General features: G+C 40.4%; 1 protein-coding gene across 9 annotated transcripts in view; it reads right to left on the minus strand.

Moving 5' to 3' along the window:
* Nucleotides 1–23,704, minus strand: part of NETO1 (neuropilin and tolloid like 1) — an 88,405-nt gene that overhangs the window by 14,206 nt on the left and 50,495 nt on the right. For all 9 annotated transcript variants that reach the window (XR_008443742.1, XR_008443740.1, XR_008443741.1 and 6 more), the window contains exons 5-7: nucleotides 19,657–19,698; nucleotides 19,421–19,548; nucleotides 10,925–11,153 (exon numbers count right to left, since the gene is read on the minus strand). Coding sequence is in view for 6 of the 9 variants with exons in the window: in XM_054017180.1 (XP_053873155.1) it covers nucleotides 10,925–11,153; nucleotides 19,421–19,548; nucleotides 19,657–19,698 (399 nt within the window). In the remaining 3 variants the exon portion in view is untranslated. The remainder of the gene's footprint in view (nucleotides 1–10,924; nucleotides 11,154–19,420; nucleotides 19,549–19,656; nucleotides 19,699–23,704) is intronic.

Below are 23,704 nucleotides of genomic sequence, written 5' to 3' on the forward strand. Positions count from 1 at the left end.
CATGGCTGGCTAAGCCAGACTCTTATTAGACAGAAGGCACAAGGCGAGAGATAGGAAAGAAGAAATTAGGTAAGGAAGAAAAAGGACACATGGAGGTGAGGGAGCAACAAAGTCTCACATCCCAGATGCTGTTTGGGATTTAGCAAGAGCTAGAGATGTCATCTGACTCTCTGGTCAGAACATCCCTCAGGATTAGGCTGAGGAAGGTCCAACATTGTTACAGTGTATCTTGGGGGTTCCAGGAGATCACAGAAATGGCAGCCATGATGGTGAAGCTCAATCTTTGCATTCGCTTCCATCAAAGTTTCTTCCAAAGTCTCCTTTTTGGAGAACCACAAAAGGGAGTGATGGGTGGAATAGTTCATCTTTCTTTATTTTGTCAACCAATTAGACCTATTTTCTAACACACCAATTTTGGTTCATTGACTTCCAGTCCCACATTTGTCTTGTTTATCAGGCATAATTCAAGGGCTATGTTAAGATCATATCAGTAGGCCTTTTTGTTTAGACTAATTCAGTCTGTCTCCCTTTTACACCTTTTCCCACCAGCATTTATTGTTATAGAGTATTGTGACACTTTATAAATCCACTTTCCCAGAGCTGGCTCATGAGTTGGATAGGCCAATTATCACTACAGCCATTCCTTATTCCATTAATAGTCCCATGGAGACCAATAGAACTATGTGCCGCATACTACTTAATGTGGGTTATGGTAGCAGAATCATGTCCTGAGTAAGGAAATGGAAAATCCTAAAAGGACAAACTCTGCCCTAAGTTATGTGCATGCAACCTGACTGAAGCCAATGGTGTTGCAAGAGTGTAAATCAGGGCAGAATATGGCCCATAAGACTTGAAAATGCTCCTCAGATACATCCCTGATTCTCTCATTGAAGTCAACTGGGAAGACAGAATCGAGCCTATTGTATATTAAAGTATATGTTTAATAGCATAACTAGTAACCCAAAATACTGCAACAGGGAATGCAGCTACATGGGATAAGAGAGTGAAACCTCATTGAAGTCAAGGGGGTTGCATCAATGTAACTGTCAGCAGAACCTGGACTCTCATCTCTCACTTCCTGTGTACTCCCACAGTGCAGAGTCAACACTTCAGCATCCATTACACTGGTCTACAATTTTTGAGAAGTCGTCTGCTTCAGAGATAAAATGTGCTATTTATTATGTATTTTGATGTGCTGATTTCAAATATGACAATTAAAACAACAGATTGGCTACTGTTTCTAAGATATTTAAGTTTTTACATTTTATGTCTCTATATATTGTGTAGATAGTAGAGTTTTAATCATAAATTGTAAACCTAGGTCTTTTCATGTGTTTATGGTTGCTTTACATGATAATATTTCACCTGTCCTGTTTACGTAACACTTTAAAAATCAGCAAAAGTGTTATATAAATAAAATTTATTATGAAACAAAAGGCAAAAAACTATTATGTACATAGTTTAGTCCTATTCAGTGTCTACTCGGCACTTCTTGGCTTGTTTCTTGTATTCATTAAATGGAGCATCTCTTGTCACTGTCCAGCAATAGTCTGCAAGCATTGATGGGCTCCATTTGCCCTGATAGCATTTCTCCATTGTTGCAATGTCCTGGTGAAATCACTCGCCATGCTCGTCGCTCACTGCTCCGCAGTTCGATGGAAAAAAATCTAGATGAGAGTGCAAAAAAATGTATCTTTAGTGATATGTTGCAACCAAGGCTTTTGTATGCCTTGAGGAGGTTTTCCACCAACAAACTGTAGTTGTCTGCCTTGTTTCCGAGAAAATGTATTGCCACTAACTGGAAGGATTTCCATGCCGGCTTTTCCTTGCCACGCAGTGCATGGTCAAATGCATCATCTCGAAGAAGTTCACGAATCTGAGGACCAACAAAGACACCTTCCTTTATCTTAGCTTCACTTAACTTTGGAAATTTTCCATGGAGGTACTTGAAAGCTGCTTGTGTTTTCTCGATGGCCTTGACAAAGTACTTCATCAGACCCAACTTGATGTGTAAGGGTGGTAACTTGATTCAACAAGTGGTGGATGCTGAACACTTTTCCTCCCAGGCTCCAATGACTGTCGGAGTGGCCAGTCTTTCTTGATGTAGTGGGAATCTCTTGCACAACTATCCTATTTGCAGAGAAAACAGCAGTACTTTGTGTATCCAGTCTGCAGATCAAGCAAGAAAGCAACAACCTTCAAATCACCATAAAGCTGCCACTGATGTTGGTCATAGTTTATGCACCTCAAAAGTTGTTTCATGTTGTCATAGGTTTCCTTCATATGGACTGCATGACCAACTGGAATTGATGGCAAAACATTGCCATTATGCAGTAAAACAGCTTTAAGACTCGTCTTCGATGAATCAATGAACAGTCTCCACTCATCTGGGTCGTGAACGATATTGAGGGCTGCCATCAACCATCGATGTTGTTGCAGGCTACAAGATCACCTTCCATGAAGAAGAATGGGACAAGATCCTTTTGACGGTCACGGAACATGGAAACCCTAACATCACCTGGCAGGAGATTCCACTGCTGTAGTCTGGAGCCCAACAGCTCTGCCTTACTCTTGGGTAGTTCCAAATCCCTGACAAGGTCATTCTGTTCACCTTGCGTTATGAGGTGTGGTTCAGAGGAGGAGGATGGGAGAAAATGTGGGTCCTGTGACATTGATGGTTCAGGACCAGAAGTTTCATCCTCTTCCTCGTCTGACTCAAGTGAGAATGATTCTGGTGCATCAGGAACCGGCAATCCTTCTCCGTGGGGTACTAGGCGTATAGCTGATGGAATGTTTGGATAATGCACAGTCCACTTTTTCTTCTTTGACACACCTTTCCCAACTGGAGGCACCATGCAGAAGTAACAATTGCTGGTATGATCTGTTGGCTCTCTCCAAATCATCGGCACTGCAAAAGGCATAGATTTCCTTTTCCTGTTCAACCACTGGCGGGCGAAGATTTGTTGCACAAGTGTTGCAGCATATGTGTGGGGCCCACCTCTTGTCCTGATCTCCAATTTTGCAGCCAAAATAAAGGTGATAGGCTTTCTTAACCATAGAAGTTATACTGCGCTTTTGTGATGCAAAAGTCACTTCACCACAAACATAGCAGAAGTTATCTGCACAGTTCACACAAGTACGAGGCATCTCTGCTCACTTTAGCTAAACAGAAATCTGTCCCTTTGCAAAATCAAACACTGACAAATAAGAGAGCACCACACTGTATGTCCTATATCAGCTCTAGAAATCAATTTGTTCAGCAGAGTGATGTAAGCTTCGTTATGATTGCATCATCCATGACTTCTAGGAATAACATGATGCAATTCATATCATGTATGATGCAATACCAGCTTCAGATTGCATCATGCATTGTTTTGCCTAAAAAACAAGTACTGTCCAAACCCAGTCATAGATTTATTCATAGATCCAGTCAAAGATGTATTTTAGTCATTTCTGGTTTAAATTGAGATCCCTTCCCTTTATAACTCACTTATCCTCCGCCATTCCCAAGTCAAGGGTCGTATATCCTGACCCAATAGCATATCTTGAAAACTAGAGCCAATCAACCATTTTAAGCATCATCTTCGTTCTCAGTGACCCAGAATTAGTAAAGTTTGACTACATTTATTTCAGAAGCATTTTGGCTGTAGAGCAGTGTTATTGATTTGATCTTTGGTTTAGTTTTATAAATTGGGCTGGAAATGAGAAGTTTCTCTCTTTTGCGCCATGCCTGAGAAAAAAACTGTCTTTCCATTTTCTCCAGCTGATGGATGTAATGAATATTTTATTTTTCACCATCTGCATAACTCAAAAATAGGTGAACAGATTTCACTCAAATTTCTTAAAATGCTCCAAATATGGAAAATTTCAGCTTGGAAGAGGAGAATTTTTCAGAAAGGGGGGAGTTTCTGAAGAATAATCTCTGTGCAGCCTCAACTACCATATATGCACACAAACATGTGGTTCAGAAATGTACTGCATATCTACATACACGTTTATTGTAATACACACATGCATATGGACTATTTATATTGACACACACAGAGTCTATGTCTAGATCATGACATTTGATTTTTTTTTCCAGAAGAATTAGATGTTATAACCTAGCTCCTGGGGTTTGATTGTTTTGCACAGAGTGTAGGTCGAGAGAGTGCATACAAAGGTGGCTTAATTTATCCCCAAAGGGACAAAGATCAGTTGAGGATCAGTCTAGCAAAGGGTGTCCCAAACATTCCCTCTTTCTCCTACTATGCTAGTGGGAAGGAGTGAGAGTAGCAGGAGTTTTGTCTATTTACCACTAAGTTCTTCAGCGCAGAGACTTTTTCTTACTATGTACATTTTACAGTGCTTAACACACACTTGGTTATGAACTAACATAATAAACAATAAAGTCCCTACACTGTCTCTATCCCATTGGAGGATTGCCTTTACACTGGGCAATCCTTTTTGGGCAGGCTAGTTTGGCTGGAAGGACGGATTTGGCTGGTAGCACTGCACAAGTAAATCAGGTCCTATATTCCACTGTCAGAATATGTTTGGGTTTAGAGAAGGAAACTAGGAAGAATTGTAGAGCCTCCTTTAAGACAGCCAAACATAATAGGTCTTCTAAAAGGCTCAGTGCAATCCTTTTTTAAACCGAGGATGGTGATAAAGGGAGGTGAAAGAATGATATTTTCTGATGGGGGTTGGATGAAGGAGATTCCCTTATTGGCAAGCATGTCCAGTGCACTCAGGATTATGGATAGAGGGATGCAGTACTAATAAATAGCTGTCAGAAGTGATAGAATGAGCATCTTGTCTGTTGTGCATACAGAGGGATTTTCTCTTATCCATATATCTAGGTTCTGAGAGTCTGCTTTTAGGTTAAAGTGTAGGTGTGGCTATTCAGAAGCAAAGCTCACTGAAGGGGCTGTAGCTGTCTGTAGAAAGTATGTCTGTCATTAATCAGGCTGGAGATCACTGTCAGAGTTAAGGTAGGTGAAGTGAACAGTCAGTCAGTGGGGGAGAAAACACCTATAGTATTTATAAGGATAGTTCAGGGGAAAATAATTTTTCAAGTCTCACCTGAACATGCAAACAAACATCTTTTTTTTTTAAAACTTTGTTGCCCTTTCATTACGCTCCTGTTATTCCAATTTTAAATATAAATTAAAATTTATATTTAAAGTATGCTGCAGTCACTGACCATCACATTTAGGAATTATTAAGTACTATTGGGGCATGGTAAAAGGGCATTTTAAAATGAAGTCATATTTTGAAAGAATACAAAATGGGATTGGACCATAGCCAGATGAATTGAACAGACAGAGCTTAAATGGACAAAACTCAATATTTGATACAGCTGATGATTCTACTCACTGAATACTGAGTTAATATTGAGTTAATACTGACGTGTTAAGAGTCATATTAGAATCAGTCACTCAGTTCTGTCGGTACAATCCATTTAGACTCGCTTTGTATGCCCTTACTTCAGACACTAGTGTCCAATTGTGATACTACTGTCATTCCTCTGCAGAACAATAGCAAATGTTCAGGGTCTTGCAGGACTGCTTCCTACTGGAGGAGAAACCAGTGATGCAGAGTTTGTGTATATTCTAAAGCATAAACTTGTTTTAGTTACACATATACGCCAGTCCTGGTACACAGGTACTTAAACAGCATGCAGGCAAAGCCTTCTTTCAGATTTCTCTACCTAGAATTAATGCCCAGTTCCCAGGGAGCTACTGTGACTAAATAATTGATTCTAATGAGAAACTGAGGCAGAAAGCAAATTCTCCTGCTACTTGCAAACCATCAGGACCACTGCCATTACGCAAACCCTTGCATAACAAAAACATGCAATTTGGAGGGATAGCTCAGTGGTTTGAGCATTGGCCTACTAAACCCAGGGTTGTGAGTTCAATCCTTGAGGGGGCCACTTAGGGATCTGGGGCAAAATCAGTACTTAGTCCTGCTAGTGAAGGCAGGGGACTGGACTTGATGACATTTCAAGGTCCCTTCCAGTTCTAGGAGATAGGATATCTCTATAAATTTAATACTATCACATTATATGGTCCAAAGCGTGAACATTGCACACTAAGAAATGGAACGTGAAAGGCTTTGTGTCACAGTGCCACTTGGTGACCCCTATCATAATATGTAAGAGCATTCTACTTTGCCACTCTTTCATCATTTTATTTTGTCTATGCACATGTGAAATTAATAATAATAATGTGAAACCCTTACTAAAGTGAGATCAATGAGGAAGACCCATGGCACAGTGAAATGCCACCTGCCCAGCTAAGGAATTGCCTTTTTTCCCCTTCCTTCTTGGCTCTGAGTGAATAGAACAGCTATTTCTCGCTTAGTCTCACAGCGCTGACCAAGGTGTCCCCTCCGATCCTTGTGGCTTCCCTTTCCCTGATCTTTATGTTGCGCGCCTATGAAAGCGGCAAATCTCATCCTCTGTGCGTGGATGATCTCATCATTTCCATGTGCTGCTAAAAGATTTAGACTTTTCATCCCCACATGTTGTGTCTTATAGTTGGCATATCAGATATCTGCTTTAACTTTGAACTCAGACACAACAATCTTCTATGTACATAACCATCTCTGGACAACTGATGTGGTACATGTATCTGATGGCAGAATTTAGCCTTTAATGTGTCCTAAGATTTTAACATGTCAGTGACAGTTTAGAGGAAATTGACCAGTTAATATGACATGGAAAGATTTTAAACTGTCCTGCCAGAATATGGTTTAACACCTGATGATGTTTATTATAAAGTGGCTACTCACCAGTTGTTTTTTTGGGGGGCAGGGGGGGAGAAGAGGGCTGAGCAATGTTTACGGAACTGTTTCCAGGTTTCATGGAATACAAATTTAAAAAAATGTTTTTCCATGGCTATGATTGAATTTCAAAGCCTTGTAAACATATACTGTATTTTCTGGCGTATAAGACTACTTTTTAACCCAGGAAAATCTTCTCAAAAGTCGGGGGTCGTCTTATACGCCGGGTGTCGTCTTATAGGGCGGGTGCTGAAACTTCCGAGCCGGACTGGAGAATCTGCGGTCGCTGCATATGGTGGAGGGAGCTCAAAAACAGCCGCGGCCGCATCCCCGCCCGATGACGAGGTGAGGGGGCGCCTCACCGGGAAGGTGTAAGTGAAGGGCGGAGCAAGCTGCAGGCATCCGGGACGCCCGGGGTATGGAAAAAAGATAGAGCGGCGCTGTGCCCAGAAAAACACACCTCTTTCACCCGTCTGGCCCGCCCTTGTATCCTATTACCGTACCTCCTTCTCTGCCTCTCAGATCTCGCTCCTGAGGACTGCAGTGAAGCGGCGCAGGCGCACATGTGCGAGATCTGAGAGGCAGCGAAGGAGGTAATAGGATACAAGGGCGGGCCAGACGGGTGAAAGAGGCGTGTTTGCGCTACCGCTCTGATAGTCTTGGAGACAGGGAGGGCTGGGCAGGCAGGGAGAGCTGACCAATCCAAGCAGGCTTTGTATACAACAACCAGCCAATCGCCGGTAAGGTACATCGCTTGCCGTGATTGGCTGGTTGTTGTATACTGGGTACCACATACAGTACAGCACCAGTATCTGTACCTGTTCATACAGTATAGCACCAGTACATACAGTACAGTATACAAATGTCCAACAGTCAAAACCCCATCATGGCTCCACCAGCAAGAAGAAAGAAATATGAAGCCAGTTTCAAACTTAAAGTTGTAAACTTTGCCATGGAACATAATAACTGCGCTACTGCAAGACAATATGGAGTAACAGAAAAGATGGTTCGGGACTGGAAAGCAAATGAAAAAGCATTAAAGAGTATGCCAAGGGGTAAGTGTGCATTAAGAAGAGGCACTCCACATTGGCCAGAACTCGAAAAACATGTAGCAGACATGGTGAATGAGCATCGCCAAAACGGCTATGTAGTGACATGAAATAAAATACATTTGTTTGCACTTCAGTGGGCCAAATCTAACCCAGATCACAGCAACAGATTTAAGGCCACTGTATCCTGGTGTACTAGATTCATGGGAAGGCATAATATGGTACTGAGGCAAAAGATGAAAATTGCCCCAAAATTACCTGCAGATCTTGATAGCAAAGTAAATAGTTTCCATCAATACGTAATACAACAGCGCACTAAACATGGCTATGCGTTAAGTAGTATTGGAAATATGGATGAAACTCCAATGAATTTTGATATGGTTGGAAATAAAACTGTCCACCAAAAAGGTGAAAAAACCATTTTAATTAAAACAACAGGACATGAGAAGTCCAGTTTTACAGTGGTACTAGGATGCACAGCTGATGGCGCCAAACTGAGACCAATGATTATTTTTAAAAGAAAAACAATGCCGAAATTCAAGTTCCCTGTTGGTTGTTTTGTACATGTGAATGAAAAAGGCTGGCTGGATGAAGAAGGGGTAAAGCTATGGCTTGATAATGTATGGAGCAGGCGACCAGGTGGACTTATTCAAAAATGTAGTCTACTGGTGTGGGATATGTTCAGGGCTCATTTAACTCCCAGCCCCAAGCAAATGCTTGCAAGACTAAACACAGATGCGGCAGTTATTCCTGCAGGATTGACATCGTTGGTACAGCCACTGGATGTGTGCCTAAACAAGCCATTTAAAGATCGCATTCAAGAACAGTGGAATGAATGGATGGTTAGCGGCGAAGTCATTCACAAAAGGAGGAAACATGCGTGCTCCACAGTTGGATGTTTTGTGCAAGTTTGTCATAAAAGCCTGGAATGATATTGATGCAGAAACAGTAATCAAGTCTTTCAAGAAGTGTGGCATATCAAATTCATTAGATGGTATGGAGGACGACTACTTGTGGCAAGATGAAGAGGAAGCCGAAGCTGAGACCACACCATCTGATACGGAATTCGATCCATACGATGACTGCCTTACAAATGTATCACAAGATGTCATTGATGTACTTATGATATCAGATGACGAACAGGAGGATTTTGAAGGCTTTTAAAGGGAAACTGTCACGCCAGCAAAACCTGTAAAAATACCGTAGCTTGCAGTTATGATGGGCTTTGCTAACTCGCCAGGGACTTGCCCGGCACTTGCTCTCTCTCTCTTGTTTGTTATCTTCCTCCTATCATCATCAGTTCCAGTTTGGTTGACAGCTTAGAAAACAAACAGCATGGCAGCTCCCATGGGTTTATTGTCTTATCCTTCCTTTCAGCTTTAGAGTGAATTAGGAAAAGTTTAATCCACTTGCACTGTTTTATGTTTACATGTTTGATGACAAACAGCCTTATGTTTATAAGTGACAGTTTTCCTGCTAAGTACCTGCATGTCATAAGCATTTGAATTAAAATTACCATATTGAAATCAAATCTGATATTTTTTTAATTTTTTTTTTGGTGTGCGTTGGAAGAGGGGTAGTCTTATACGGCGAGTATATCCCAAACTCTATATTTTATCTGGAAAAGTTGGGGGTCGTCTTATACGCCCAGTCGTCTTATACGCCGGAAAATACGGTACTTGTTCAAATCTTGGTCATAAATTGATGATCGTATGCATTACTCTTTGGTTCTTTAGAAGCAGTGAATCCTCAATGCCTATTTCTCTGTTTCTAAGGTAACAGAGAAAGATTTTTTTTTCTTTTTTTTCCAGTGAATCAGACCTTGAATATTCAAGACTTCTCCAGCCAGGGAAACAAAGCAAAAAGCGGTAATATCTCAATAGAGGATTCTCTCTATATTTTAGACACAGGCTTGATTTATAGACTAGAGAAACACAAACTACCCTTAAGGCTGCAATGTGAGAGAACTGTGACAAACACAGTTGCAGGTCAGTAGAGCGTCAGGAATTTTTAATCAGAGTCAAATTAAGGAATTACAAAGGCTCACCGCTACTGTCTCATTGCTTCATCATAGGGTACATACAGAATGCAGATGAAGAATGTATTTGATGGGATTATGCACACATTCTAGTCACTGATTGCATTCTGGTAAACCAAATCTTTTTATTTGTGGAACTTTGGCTATCTGGCTTCATGTTATTGCTATTGCTTATATTCGTGTTACCTACCCTTTCCTCCCCAGGACACTTATTACTTACTTCACTGTACTGTACATCAGATGTGAGATGCAAAGCACTAAAGATTATATTTTTGAATATAGCATTAATCATCATTTATAAATAAATAAATAAACATATAGTTTCCTAAAAAACAACCATGTTATTTTCATTAATCAAAAACATATGCTCTTATCACAACTGGTTTAAATTAATCATTTTTGGTAGCTGGCAGTGTTGATTCTATTTTCCTCTTACTTTGAGTTGCTGTTTTTATTCTACAAATTAAACAACAAGAAGCTGCCAAAAATGAATATTATTCAAATTTAAGTTTTTGTATCTTTTATAAACCATAACTTCATGTAAAGTTTCTGGATAACTTCTATGGTTACTAAAAAATTAAATCAAAGGATTTAAACCATCATCCCTTACTTAACAGGAGCTGATGTACCTGCTTGTTAATATATACACATCATCTAGTGATAAAATAATCATATTGCAGTTCTCCAGTGCCCTTCATCTTAATATATCAAAGCACTTCGTAAACAGTCAGTGATTAGGCCGCACGGAAACCTCTGTTCAGTTTGATCAGCCTCGCCTTAAATAAATGAAAACTGAGGTAGCCAGAGGTTAAGAGACTTGCCCGAGGTCATAAAACAACTGAGTTTTAAAATTAATATCCAGACGTTCTGCTTCCCAGTCCTGTAGTCTAACCACTATCTCACTAATCATCACACAGTGTAACATATGAAATAAAAACCTGGTTTGCGATTTTAATAGTTTGTTAAGGAACTTCTTTCAGTTCTTACTCTGTATGAAGAAAGTGTCATTAACAGTTTATGAGACTTGTATTATTTGACATATTGAAACATAGAGTGCTTAGAGTCTTACGTTCTTGGAAAGATGTGAAGAGCATCTGGAATCGGCTGTTTCGACTGCCTTCGTCTGCCCACATGCGGATTACCCCAAGACCTGTACGCAGCATCACATCATTAGCAACAGTGCTACAAAATTTAGCTTTTAAATCCTCCACCGAGCTACTTCCATCATAGACAGCCACAAAATTCCTTTTGCATTCATTTGAATTCTGCATTTCATAGTCCAAGAAGCGTAAATAGATCTACAAAAGAACAAAACAACAACAACAACAAAGAACTGTATAAACCAAAATAGGAACAAGAACAATTAAACAGCACTTCTCCCTGTGGTGAAAAATAGACACTTGAACTATATTCAGATCACGACCTTTTTGTTATTAGAGGTGACAAAACACAGGCCACTTTTATTATTTTTGCATTAATACAGTAACTGAGTACTGTTTATTCTTCATCACATTTTGCCTTGTTCTAAAGTCTAGTCCAGAGGAGGTCCAAATGCTTCTCTTTTTGCCTATTCTGAGACCCCCGGCTTCCAATTTAAACTCCTAAATGTATCCCTTTTAGGAGAAGCAAGTGTGTCCTCTAATCATCCAGCCTGATGACATGTCAGAAACTTCTTCCTGTACTGACACAATATTGCTCAATTACTCACCCAGCAAGAAGAATAATAAGGCAAATACTTGCAGCTCCCTCCAGAGAGTCAATGTGTGTCATCCTTGTGACATGGCTAAGCTCCACTGACTCAGGAAGTGAGAATCTAGAAACCATTCAGAACCCAAACATTAATCTTTTCATGTTTCCTCAAGCAGTCTGGTCACCATCTCGGTCTTTTTCAACAAAGCTCTTATTAAGTCAACAGGGATGAAACCAACAGTGTTCCAGAGAAATTAATCTAAAACCCTATGAGGCTTTAATAAGAAAGGAATATCTTTTTCTGAACTTTAAGCCATCTTATCAAATGTAACTAAAATAATCATCCTGCCTAAAGAATCCAGTAAATTTGTTTATTAATTTTAAGGAAAACTTATTCTCAATTAAAATCTATATGACCTCCAATAGAGGAAGCCATATTACTGATTTGATAGCCTTTCCTAATAAATTAAAGCAAAATCAAACATACCAGTATTACAGAAAGTAAATTAGAGGTTAGGCAGGCACATGATATACAACTAGACCATACAGGATAACTAGCACACCTTAGGAAAATATTGAAGAAAGCTAGATTACAGCAGAAATAGTAAAAAATAAAAATAAAAATCAACCTACACATGTATTTGAACCCAATGATTGAATGTATTCCAAAGCTGCATCTTTATTTTGAAACAAAAACAAACAAAAAGGACCCCTCCGATTGAAGTAGCAATCAGCATTACTTCTCTCTCCAATGAACTTTCTGCACAAAAGAATCTCGACTTCAAACAGTTCTTCCCATGAAAAGACAGAAGGGGAGGAGCACGATCTCTCTAGTTTTGTGGCTTCAAGCAAGTCTATAAGCACAACTCCTCCCAGACAACATGGAGGAATCTAGATGTCATGGCACTCATATTTCAAAACTCCTATTGCTTATGTAAGCAGAGTCAGGATGAGCTCTACCCTGACATCTGGTGGTGAATTATGGCGAGTGTGGAAAAGAACTCCAGGGGCTGATCTTGTTTGCATAGGCACACCCACTCGCCTGGCATGAAACAACAGCAACTCAAAGTGGTTACTTTGGCTGGTGTGGGATCCCCAGTTTTCTCTATTATTGGGGCAGGAAGAATAAAGTTTTGTTACCCTGATTCTGTGAATCAAGGCCAGTGGAACTGTTGTATGACAGAAGGACTGAGTGAGTCCTTCACCATTACCTAAGCAGCACTTGCTTGACAAGGGGCATGGGTTACAAAACTCAGTAAATTGAGAGAGGATGGGAACAGGTATTTGTACCTGATGGTATGGGCTAAAGTTATTAAGAGCTGAGATCACTGAGTGCTGTGTTAACTAGTGGGGGAGCCTGAAGCTATATTGCTAAGCAGCTGGTGGAGCAATTTGTGGGGATAACTGGAGGAGCAGCGAGCGGCACGGAGCCTTTCGGGGCCGGTTGGAGCGGCCCAAGAAACGGCGAGCGGAGCTGTTTGAAGGGACGTCTGGAGCGGCTCACAGGTCGGTGAGCGGAGCGGAGCAGCTTGCAGAGCAGAGAAGTTTGTGGGATGGCAGGAAGTGGACTGGCTCGTGGTGACTTTATTGCCTCAGCAAGCAGAGATCAAAGGGGGGAGGGGAGCGCGGCTGGCTTACAGCGAAGTTGAGTGAACCATCATTCTGCACTTGCTCAGCCTATAGCTGAAAATGGGAATCTGTGATAAGCACTAGGATAGAAGCACAGGCAGGACTGAATCTCCATTTGTGTGTGGGCCTTTGGTTGACACTGGTAAAATATAAAATGTCCCAGGATATGTATGTTGGGGGACAGTTCTAAATGGCAGCTTTATTTTTTTATTTGCAGCAAAATGTAGAGGTCTAAGTATCTGATTGTGAGCCCTGGGAGCAAGGGGTAGGTGTGACCGCGTGGTGCTGCCACCTGGGAGAGCAGCCTGAGGCAGAAGCCTCCGGCTGGCATGATATTCCAAGCAGGACTGAATCTCCATTACACAAAACTTAGAGAAGAGAATGACCTGGAGTCATTCCCTTTTTTGTCCAGGCGCCCCCGACCGACCTCACCAAGGCCAGCCAGGAGCACCCATGTCTGCCCAGGCACCCTCGACCGACCTCACCGAGGCCAGCCAGGAGCACCCATGGGACGATGATGACGGTTACCAGTCATACTGCACCATCTGCCATCCGCAAGACAAGGCAAGGGGATGCTGCTGTGTAGCACTGCAGCACCGCGTCTGCCAGCAGCATCCAGTAGACATACGGTGACAGTGAAAAAAGGCGAGAAACCATTTTTTCCCCTTTGCTTATATGGGTGGTGGTGGTGGCTAATGACATATACCCTGAACCACCCGCGACAATATTTTTGACCCTTCAGGCATTGGGAGCTCAACCCAGAATTCAAATTGGTTTTCGGAGCGTGCGGGAACTGAGGGATAGCTACAGTCATCAGTCGCCCCTCCCTCCATGAGTGTCCATTTCATTCTTTGGCTTTCTGGTACGCTTGTCTCAGCTCCTTAAGTTTCATGCAGCACTATGTTGAGTCCCTGTTGTGGCCTCTGTCCATCATGGCCTTGGAGATTTTTTCAAATGTTTTGGCTATTTCGTCTTTTGGAATGGAGTTCTGATAGAACAGATTCATCTCCCCATACAGAGATCAGATTTAGTATCTCCCGTACGGTCCATGCTGGAGCTCTTTTTTGATTCTGGGACTGCATGGTCACCTGTGCCGATGAGTTCTGCATGGTCACCTGTGCTGATCAGCGCTCCACGCTGGGCAAATAGGAAATGAAATTCAAAAGTTTGTGGGGCTTTTCCTGTCTACCGGGCCAGTGCATCCGAGTTCAGATTGCTGTCCAGAGTGGTCACAATGGAGCACTGTGGGATAGCTCCCGGAGGCCAGCATCATCGAATTGTGTCCACACTAACCCGAATTCAAACCGGCAATGTCGATTTCAGCGCTACACCCCTTGTTGGGGAGGAGTACAGAAATCGATTTTAAGAGCCCTTTATGTCGACAAAAATGGCTTCGTTGTGTGGACGGGTGCATGGTTAATTCGATTTAATGCTGCTAAATTCGATCTAAACTTATAGTGTAGAGCAGGCCTTTGTATCCAGTAGTCTTTTACAAGCTCCAGGCTTCTCTTTGCTAGGAAGACTCAGCATATCTGTAAGAGGAGCTATAAACAAGCAAGAGAGTCACCAACAAGCACCCAGTCAGATCTCTACAGGCCACCAGCAGATGACTGTGAATCCTGGGCAACTACTTTTCTTTTAAAAGGCCAGATTGTGAGTGGCTCCTGGCATTCCTGTGGAGCAAGGAGAAGCAAACAAGAATCCTTCCGCCTCCTTGCATGGTTGTGAAGGGCCTCTCAACAGTAGCAGCCCATATGCTCTGGAAGCATATGCCCCTGCCAAAGTAAGACTCTGGAAAAAAAGGGGTGGGTGGGATAGACAGAGTCATGCCACTTCTGTACTGATGACTCGTACACTGTGGAGAACAATCTGTCACATGCTACTGAATAGAGCAGATTGCTCGCCCCCTGTGCACAAGGAGAAGCACAACAGAAATTGAAGCACAATCCCCACCAGTGCTCGTCCTGCACTGGTGTAGTTCTGCATAAACTCCTGCTCAGGATGGAGACGTAAATGTTTATCTTACTTTCCTATGCTCCTCCACCTTAGACGGGTACTATGGCTACAAGTTATGGTAAAGGAGCTCTGATAGGGAACCCCAGAATGCCTTCATCACATCATTGCAGTTAATAACTATATTTGTACCCCAACTGCACTCTCCACCAGGAAACAGCATTTGAAAGCATGGCTGAATCTTTCACACCAACTACTCTCCCATTCCAAAAAAATACACAAATACATTATTGTAAAAGCTAAATAATCATAGTAAGGCTAGTTTAGGGGTAACAACTTTCATTCCCAACAACAAAATCAGGGGCAATTTTCATCACTTTTACATACTACCATTCTCACAATATGTTGTAACACTCAGTGCAATTTCTTCATCCCTTCACTATAGGCATTCACTTCACATGTTCCTCTATTTCTGATGGCTTCTGTTTTAAAGACCTCCAGTGGCCTACCATCCTTTAGTCTTATAAAAAAAACTAGCCTGTTTCTGAAAGTAGGTTAATATGGCAGCAGACAAGGAACAAAAAGCATGGTAATGTGGATTTTCACCTCCCTGTTGTTTACAAACAAGCCAACAATCTGAACTTCATAAATGAAATATATTTGTTTCCTAGTCCCAATTCTGTTTTCAGTCACAGGACTTCAGCTCTGGCATTACCGGTGTATCTGGGAGCACAGTTTGGCATAGTAAAGATAGATTGGTCAGAAATCAACATTGATGCATTGGATTCAAATAATTAGCTTAAAACTGTATGTCAACTGTGCAAAAGAAAGAGCAGCTCCAAAAACAAAATGCAGATTTGTACATTAAAGCCAAGGAGGACCTGGTCCTGTGAGTTTCCACTCTCAATGACCATCACAGGAGTTGAGTGCATTCAGAACTTCACATGAGGAAACCAAGGCTTGATCCAAAGCTTATTGAAATCAATCAGGGCCGTTCATTTGACTTCAGTTGGGTTTGGATCAGTCCCACAATGCTTCTCAAGATCAAAGACCTACATTATTCAGTGCATGACTAAAAATTGAATCCCAATTAAAAAGACTCTGACAACTTGGTATCTGGTCAGCTAAAAAAAAGAGCTAAAAGTAATCTCAGGTACTAGACCCGCTCCTTCATGCCTCTACCAATTTGTGTTGCTTTATGATTATATATTTCTATATTTCTCTAACCTGATGTGTGAAACACCCACACGAATAGTGGAAGCTGGCTAGCAAACTGAATATGCTGGAAGAAAGAGTAAAACTGACTGTGCTATCTAATTCACAATGCTCATGATCGAAAACCCCAGTCAGCAGCAAGATTTTTACTGAACTTTGGGTCAGGCTTAAAGTGATCCAACTGAAAATGAGAATTTTTTTCTTATTTTTCTAATCTCATTTATTCTGATTTTAAGTGCTATTCGTAATGCCAGAACATAAGAAACTTTCACACAAAAGTTAACGGAGTCCTTTAAAATAAATGTAAGGCCTGCTCTATCCTCCATTCAGGTTTGGGAGTTTTGCCATTGATTTCAATGTGGAATAACTAGGTTGCTAGTATTTTAAGTAAGCACTTGCACATGACCATATTAAGCATTATGAGGTTTTTCTTACTTAACAACACAATATGCTATAAAGTAGAAACATAACCATTGTGTCTTCTTTTTCCACATTTATGTCAGAAAATGTCAATGAAACTCTTTTCTTCAAACCACCAATTCCATGTTATATTGGAGGGTGGGGAAAAATGTACCAGCACAGTTTTAGAGCATTAGTTTTTACAGAGCATTGAGATGTCGCTGCAAATGCCAATGCTATTAGCAACAAAAATGATAAAGCTTCACTGCAGCTGTGGCATATATAATTTATATCCCCTGATCGCATTATGGTTTAAATAATTGTCTTGTCACCTTTAAGTTTGTATTTTTATCATAATAATGAAAAAAGAAATGTTGGCTAAATTGTACTGTTTTTTATTTAGCTTTGAAAGTAACGGAAAGCCCTGACTGAATATATTAAAGGAAAAGAGAGATTGTAAACTATGAATAATATATAACTTCAGTAAAAAAGTCAGATTATTATCTCTTCATTGTGAATCACTTTTGATGAGTTCTTCTTTTTTAATCATTCACCAAAGATTTGGTCTGACAATGTGATTGATTAGGCAGGTTAGGAAAAGCTTCAAACCACTTCCCAGAATAACTGCCTTAATACTTGTGTGCAGAAAATCAGTTCTTTATAAGGCACCAAAACAAAGTTCATAATAAAGAAAGTATTTGTTCAACTGCCAAGAATAATGTATGTGAAAGAAAAGCTCCTTTCAGTCTAGATCTGACTTCAAAATCCTGTACACCTGTCTCTCTGCTGCAGCTAATTCCCCTGGTGTCTAGGTGGTGTAGGTGGGCCTATGCCACTCTCCTGTGCAGCTCCTGGAATAGGAGCGTATCAAGGATGAGGAGGGGTGAGTGGCTGGAGCACTTTGCATTCTGGCTATTCTGAACTGTGGAACAAAACAAAGGCATCGGTGCAAAGCTGCTATAAATCAGAGCAGCATTGGGAGCTGCCCTAACTTATTCTGCAGGTTATGCCAGCTCCAGAAGCAGCCCAGAATTAGTGAAGCAAAAATGTCTTTTTTTTACGATACACCTATCAATAACTAATTTCACAGTATGGTGCAATAATCATTTTCAGTCTACACATTCAATATCAGTCATAGCTCTTAATTCTGGCAGAGAATGGGAATCCCGTCTATTTAGTGGAAAACCTGTATTTATATTGCAATTATATGAAAATAACCTAATAAATAGGAGCTTAAAGTGGGTATCTGCAATAATCCTGTTCCATCCTTTGCCACACAACTATTCCAAATTTCCTTCAAACTTTCATTGAATAGAGAAATGCTGCCACGAATCTGTCATCTAATTTTATGTAACTCTTGGGCAACTTTTCATTTTGGGTACTGAATGCCAAATGTTATAATAGATAGGTACATTGTGTTCATTCTGTTCCGTAATAACACACAAAATGATCTATCTCTCAGCTTTCCAAAGTTGGTGTGCACATAGACTCTAGTTTGCAAAGCCTGGACTCTTTGCAGTTCTGCTGAGGGGGTAGTGCCCTCACATCACTGGTAAAAGACATTTTTGGAACCTCAACTGCTGTGCTGCCTTTAGAAGATGTGTATGAAAATAGGTGATGAGCGCAAAGTTATTCCACTCCAGAAGAGAGGAGAAATGGTGTGCTAGCCATCTGTAATTAATCCAAGTGTTCACTGATGAGTAAGCTGCAAAAATTATGTAATGGTGGCTGAAAGATAAAACCAAAAAAAAAAAAATTGTTTACGGTTAAACCCTAACTGAATGTTTTATTACTATTTTGTTTCATTTTAACCATTTTTTTTCTTTTTTAAAATAAAACTAGCTAAATTTCAAAACATTGAAACACTGGCTTGAAACTAAAAGTCAAGATGTTTCATTTCAAAAACATCAAAATGAAACATCTTGACTTTGAAAAAAGTCATCAAAGCTATTAGTTAAATTCAATCCAAATTTCTGAATATTTTTTGTTGATCTCAAACTGGGTGAATCAACTATTTATCTGAAAAAAATTGTCCGGCTCTACTGAGTTGGGCCTGGACAAATGAGACACTATAATAAAACCAAAGAAGGGACCCACTGGATTAAGGGGGAACATCCTTTTTCTATATTTTATTTGAGAAACAATGACAAAACCATTGACAACTGTGGAGGAAAAGTAAGAATGGGGAGTCTATTCATCAGTGACTCATTCTCAGAAGTATAGGGCTCAGACTAAAGATATATGAATTTACCGTGGCTCTGTTTTCACTAATTTCTAGAACGACAAACAGAAGATGATACTATTGGATTTGGCAATGTTTTTTAAACATTACATATTCTGACCACATGATCTTAGTGTCAACATAAAGATGGGATATAAAATATGGAAAATAAAGGGATACATCACCTCACAGTTAACGAGCTCTCCTGATTCTTTAAAGCTCAGAGTAAAGACGTGTTGGAGAAAATTACCCATTATGCTGCCCACATTGTTATTTATAGCAAATGAAGGTTACTGTGACAGTGAGGTGACAAATTACCTTCCAATGCTGAAGGAAAATAACAGTTTAAAAGTTCAACACTTAGAAATTGCTAAGCAAGACCCGTGTGTACAAAGAAATATACACCATATTCGTATTCTTAAATTAAGTGCCAAATCAGTGAGCAGATGCAGGACTGACCTTGGATCGTGGTGGTGCTCGGATGTACCATTTACAGTCAACCGCCTCCGTATCAGAAGCTTTTCCTTCCTTCACAATTTGCACAGATTCCACAATTCCTTCAGGTCCTCCCATCTCAAACTCACAAACTGAATAACAAAATACCACAAAAATGAAACCTGAACAGCAAGCAAAAAATATTTTCTACAGCAGAAGGCAAAGTCCTCCAAGTTTTATGAAATATCTAGCATACCAACCTGGCAATGGTTTCAAAACTCCCAGGTCCTTAAAGTCCGGATCTTAAAAATTTAGAAAGGAGAAAGTCAGTCTCGTTCAATATTTTGGTTATAACATTTTGTTGAGTTTCATTAGAATATTACAAGCAATTGTGGGAGAATCTCTCTACACTTATTTCCCAGAAACTTTTAAAGACCACAGCAACAATTGATAATGCAAAACATGTTGCCAGTTTATATTAAGCTCTTTTTATTTTCCATTATGAAAATCTGCTATAGGCATAATTTTCTTTGTCTCCATCCCAATTTCTTATCACTAAACACGAGAGATGTTTTCAGGATACACCAGTGGGCAAGAGCACCAGACAGCCATCCCTTTGGTGTTTTGATGCAGCAATCTAATGCAAGTGGTTATCTTTCCAGACATTGCACACCGGATCCCTTTGCCTACTTCACAAACCCTTGCACAGCATGGTTACCATAGCTAAAGGAACTCACACTGCAGTTTATGATATCTGAATGATCTGTGACCCCAATTGATAGTGCACTAGTTGAGCCACTGTCTTTGCCAAAAATCAGCCCTGTGGCTGTTAATAAATAAATACCAGTTTGCCACGGGATACATTGAGTGAACAAAGTTAATGAATATAATGCAGCTTGCTGTTTTAGTGCATACACACACAACTATCTTTAATCTCTGAGAAACTTTGTATCCTATTTATAGCCAAGTGCATGATTTACGTAAAACGAGATTGGTCTCAGCCCTGTGCCCTAGTAGACAAGTGTCCACATTATACAAATCAGCATTTCACAAAGTTTGGCACAGTCGAAGACACTGTTCAAGAGAAGCCCAAAACTGAAATGTGAAAGGACTAAAATATTTCAAGAGAGGATGATCTCTTGAGATCAGATTAGTTATTGTTCAGGAATCATAGTGTATCACATCATCATTCTCCTTGACATGCATATTCCAGCTTCCAATAGGCTGTCTCTTTATTTCATGAGAAAGAAAACAAGGGAAAAAAAAGGTGCGGGTCTTGATATTTTTGTCAAAATTCATAAGATTTGGTCTCCCCAGATTGGTGACAAATACTTATGACACACACTTTGTCACAACTTCTCCTGGACTTTTTAGAATTCTGAGCCACCTTTTGCCCAAGACTTCATTGGAATAGTTCAAGATATAAGCCATGATAGAGTTTGAATCTATGTATTCAATAGATTTTATTTTATTGTCTCAGAATTAGATCACTGTATCAAAAGCTTAAAAGCATGAAAAAATGTCTTCAGAAATATGGAAATGCTTTGCAATTTCTGCAATGCCATCTCAACCAGGGCTAGTCCATACAAGGAGAAGAAGAACAAGAAAGAATGTTCAGTATATTGGATCAGTTACGATATATTGGCTTTAAAAATTAAATGTGTAAAATCACCTTGTGACACCATGTGTCGGTACACTTTAGTGTGTGTTTCTGTTCTTTGCAATGATCTTTTGTTGTTTCAGAATATAGGTCTTAGTTACATGCCCATAAACTAAAGGGACTGCAGATATATCTGAGCAGACAATCAGCATTAACTGTTAAGAAGACATTTAAAAAAACCCTCTAAATTTAATTAAACATACCAGTACCTATAGCTGAAAGCAGGACATTTATATAACTGGAATCTATTTAATTAATCTACAAACTCAACTTAACATCCGAAACCACAAAGTAATATGTACATTTCAGTTTTCTCTAACAGATGGTTTTAAATCTTCATGGGCTGGATTCTCAGGTCTGCTGAGGCAACTTTAAGGCAACTTTGTGTTGCTTATGTGGTGCACTGTGCCAGGAGAAGGGCAGTAGAGAATTCTTCCTGTACCAGTTAACTCTTGAGTGGCAGAGGTGACTCTGTCACCTCCTGCTCCAGATGCCCCCTCACAATGTAAGGAGGGGAGCAGCATGATGTAGGTGGGAGAGGGCCTGGCAAAGATGAACTCTGCTACACAAATCCTTGTAGGCATAAGTTACGGCTGCCCCTATGCACACACATTTTGCTTAAGGGCTGAGAGGCTCTGAATCACAGAGCAACAACAACTTGCCCGTGGACCCTATCTCAAATGGAGTGGAGACTCAGGTCCAAGCGGTTTTATTCATTTTAATCTACAAGTGTGTGGGGGGGGGTATCTGGAATATTCATAAGAAGATTTAAATAAGTTGGGGCAGTACAAGTGTCCATCAAGGCCTCATCAACTTCTTGTCTTCAGTTAGCAACAGGGAGCACCACCATACCCACACATACACCCTTCTTGAGGGTTGCCACAGCTGCTCCCAGAATGAGGGTCATTCTGGTCATATGTTATGTTTGCTGAGGATAGGGGGCAGGCCCTTCAAGGCCTCTCTTGCCCCTCCCCAGAGTCTCTGACAGTTCCATACACTTTTACAGAGGTGGCAAGAGGCAGAAATGTGGCAAGTGGTGATAGTTTCCTAGGGATAAAGTATTCAATGAAGGAATAGAAAATATACTCTGACGAGCTAGGAAACAAAGGTTTCAATCTGTAAGCCCTTGACGGAAGCAGAATTGGAAGAATTCTTGTACTTTGAAGATTTCCAAGCTGGAAGGAAAAAAAAAACATTTTTTCTTTTCTTTTTTCTTGACCCTCCCCCCCGCCCCAACTGAACGTCTAAACTGGAAGATAATAGCATCGGTCTAAATGTGTCAAGATAAAGTGGGACACTTCTGTAGTTTCTTGATGTAAATCTCACTCCACATGCTATTTCACTAGATGACCTTGTCCTGTGTTACTTGTTCTTTCTTTTGAGTGGCTTGTAGATTTTAAGGCCAGAAGGGACCATAATGATCATCTAGCCTGATCTGCTGCATAACACAGGCCCAGTAATTTCACCCAGTAATTCTTGTATCAAGTCCAATCAAAGCCAGAGTACAGGCTCACTTGTTCCAACAGGATTTTAATTAACTCAGGTGGAAGTTCCTTCGGCTTGATTTTCAGAGACGCTGGAAACCTGTGGCTCCCATTGACATCTACAGGAGATGTGGCTGCTCAGGACTTTTGAAAGCTTTATTCTGAAGCTTTTCTGTAGCAAAATAATGAGGTTTGATTTTGAGATTAAAGAAAAACTAAGGTGCTCAAGTGCTACTCCACATAGGCTCCATAAAATATAAATATTGGATACACAAATACATAATAAATAAATAAAGCAACAACCTAGAATAGAAGTTATACATTATAGATGAGGCTGAAATTTGAACCATGTTCAAACAGTTTGTTATTTGAATAACAAATAGCTAGTAGATTTATTATTTGTTTTTGAAGTAATATAACACTAAATGGCTTATTTTAGAGGCTGCTGTTTATAATTTAATAAAACAGATGGTGCTTGTTTTATTATTAGTTCTGCTCAGTCAGAGTAAAGCAGAGCAGAACTTTTGTTAAGTTATTTATATACTGAGTGGCCAAACCTTCTGATTGGTGACAAACATCCTGTTGCTTGCAGCTGGAGGAAACAATGGGAAAATCCAGGAGGATCTACAAGGCAGCAAAACAGGATAGGATAGAGGAATCATTGAGCAGGTCCTCAAGGAATCAATTCTGAAGCACTTAGAGGAGAGGAAAGTGATCAGGAACAGTCAGCATGGATTCACCAAGGGCAAGTCATGCCTGACTAACCTAATTGCCTTCTATGAGGAGATAACTGACTCTGTGGATGAGGGGAAAGCAGTGGATGTGTTATTCCTTGACTTTAGCAAAGCTTTTGATACGGTCTCCCACAGTATTCTTGCCACCAAGTTAAAGAAGTATGGGATGGATGAATGGACTATAAGGTGGATAGAAAGCTGGCTAGATCATTGGGCTCAATGGGTAGTGATCAACAGCTCCATGTCTAGCTGGCAGCCAGTTTCAAGTGGAATGCCCCAGGGGTCGGTCCTGGAACCGGTTTTGTTCAATATCTTCATTAATGATCTGGAGGATGGCATGGACTGCACTCTCAGCAAGTTTTCAGATGACACTAAACTGGGAAGAGTGGTAGATACGCTGGAGGGTAGGTATAGGATACAGAGGGACCTA

Source organism: Malaclemys terrapin, chromosome 2 (genome assembly GCF_027887155.1).
Source record: "Malaclemys terrapin pileata isolate rMalTer1 chromosome 2, rMalTer1.hap1, whole genome shotgun sequence".
NCBI lineage: Eukaryota > Metazoa > Chordata > Testudines > Emydidae > Malaclemys > Malaclemys terrapin.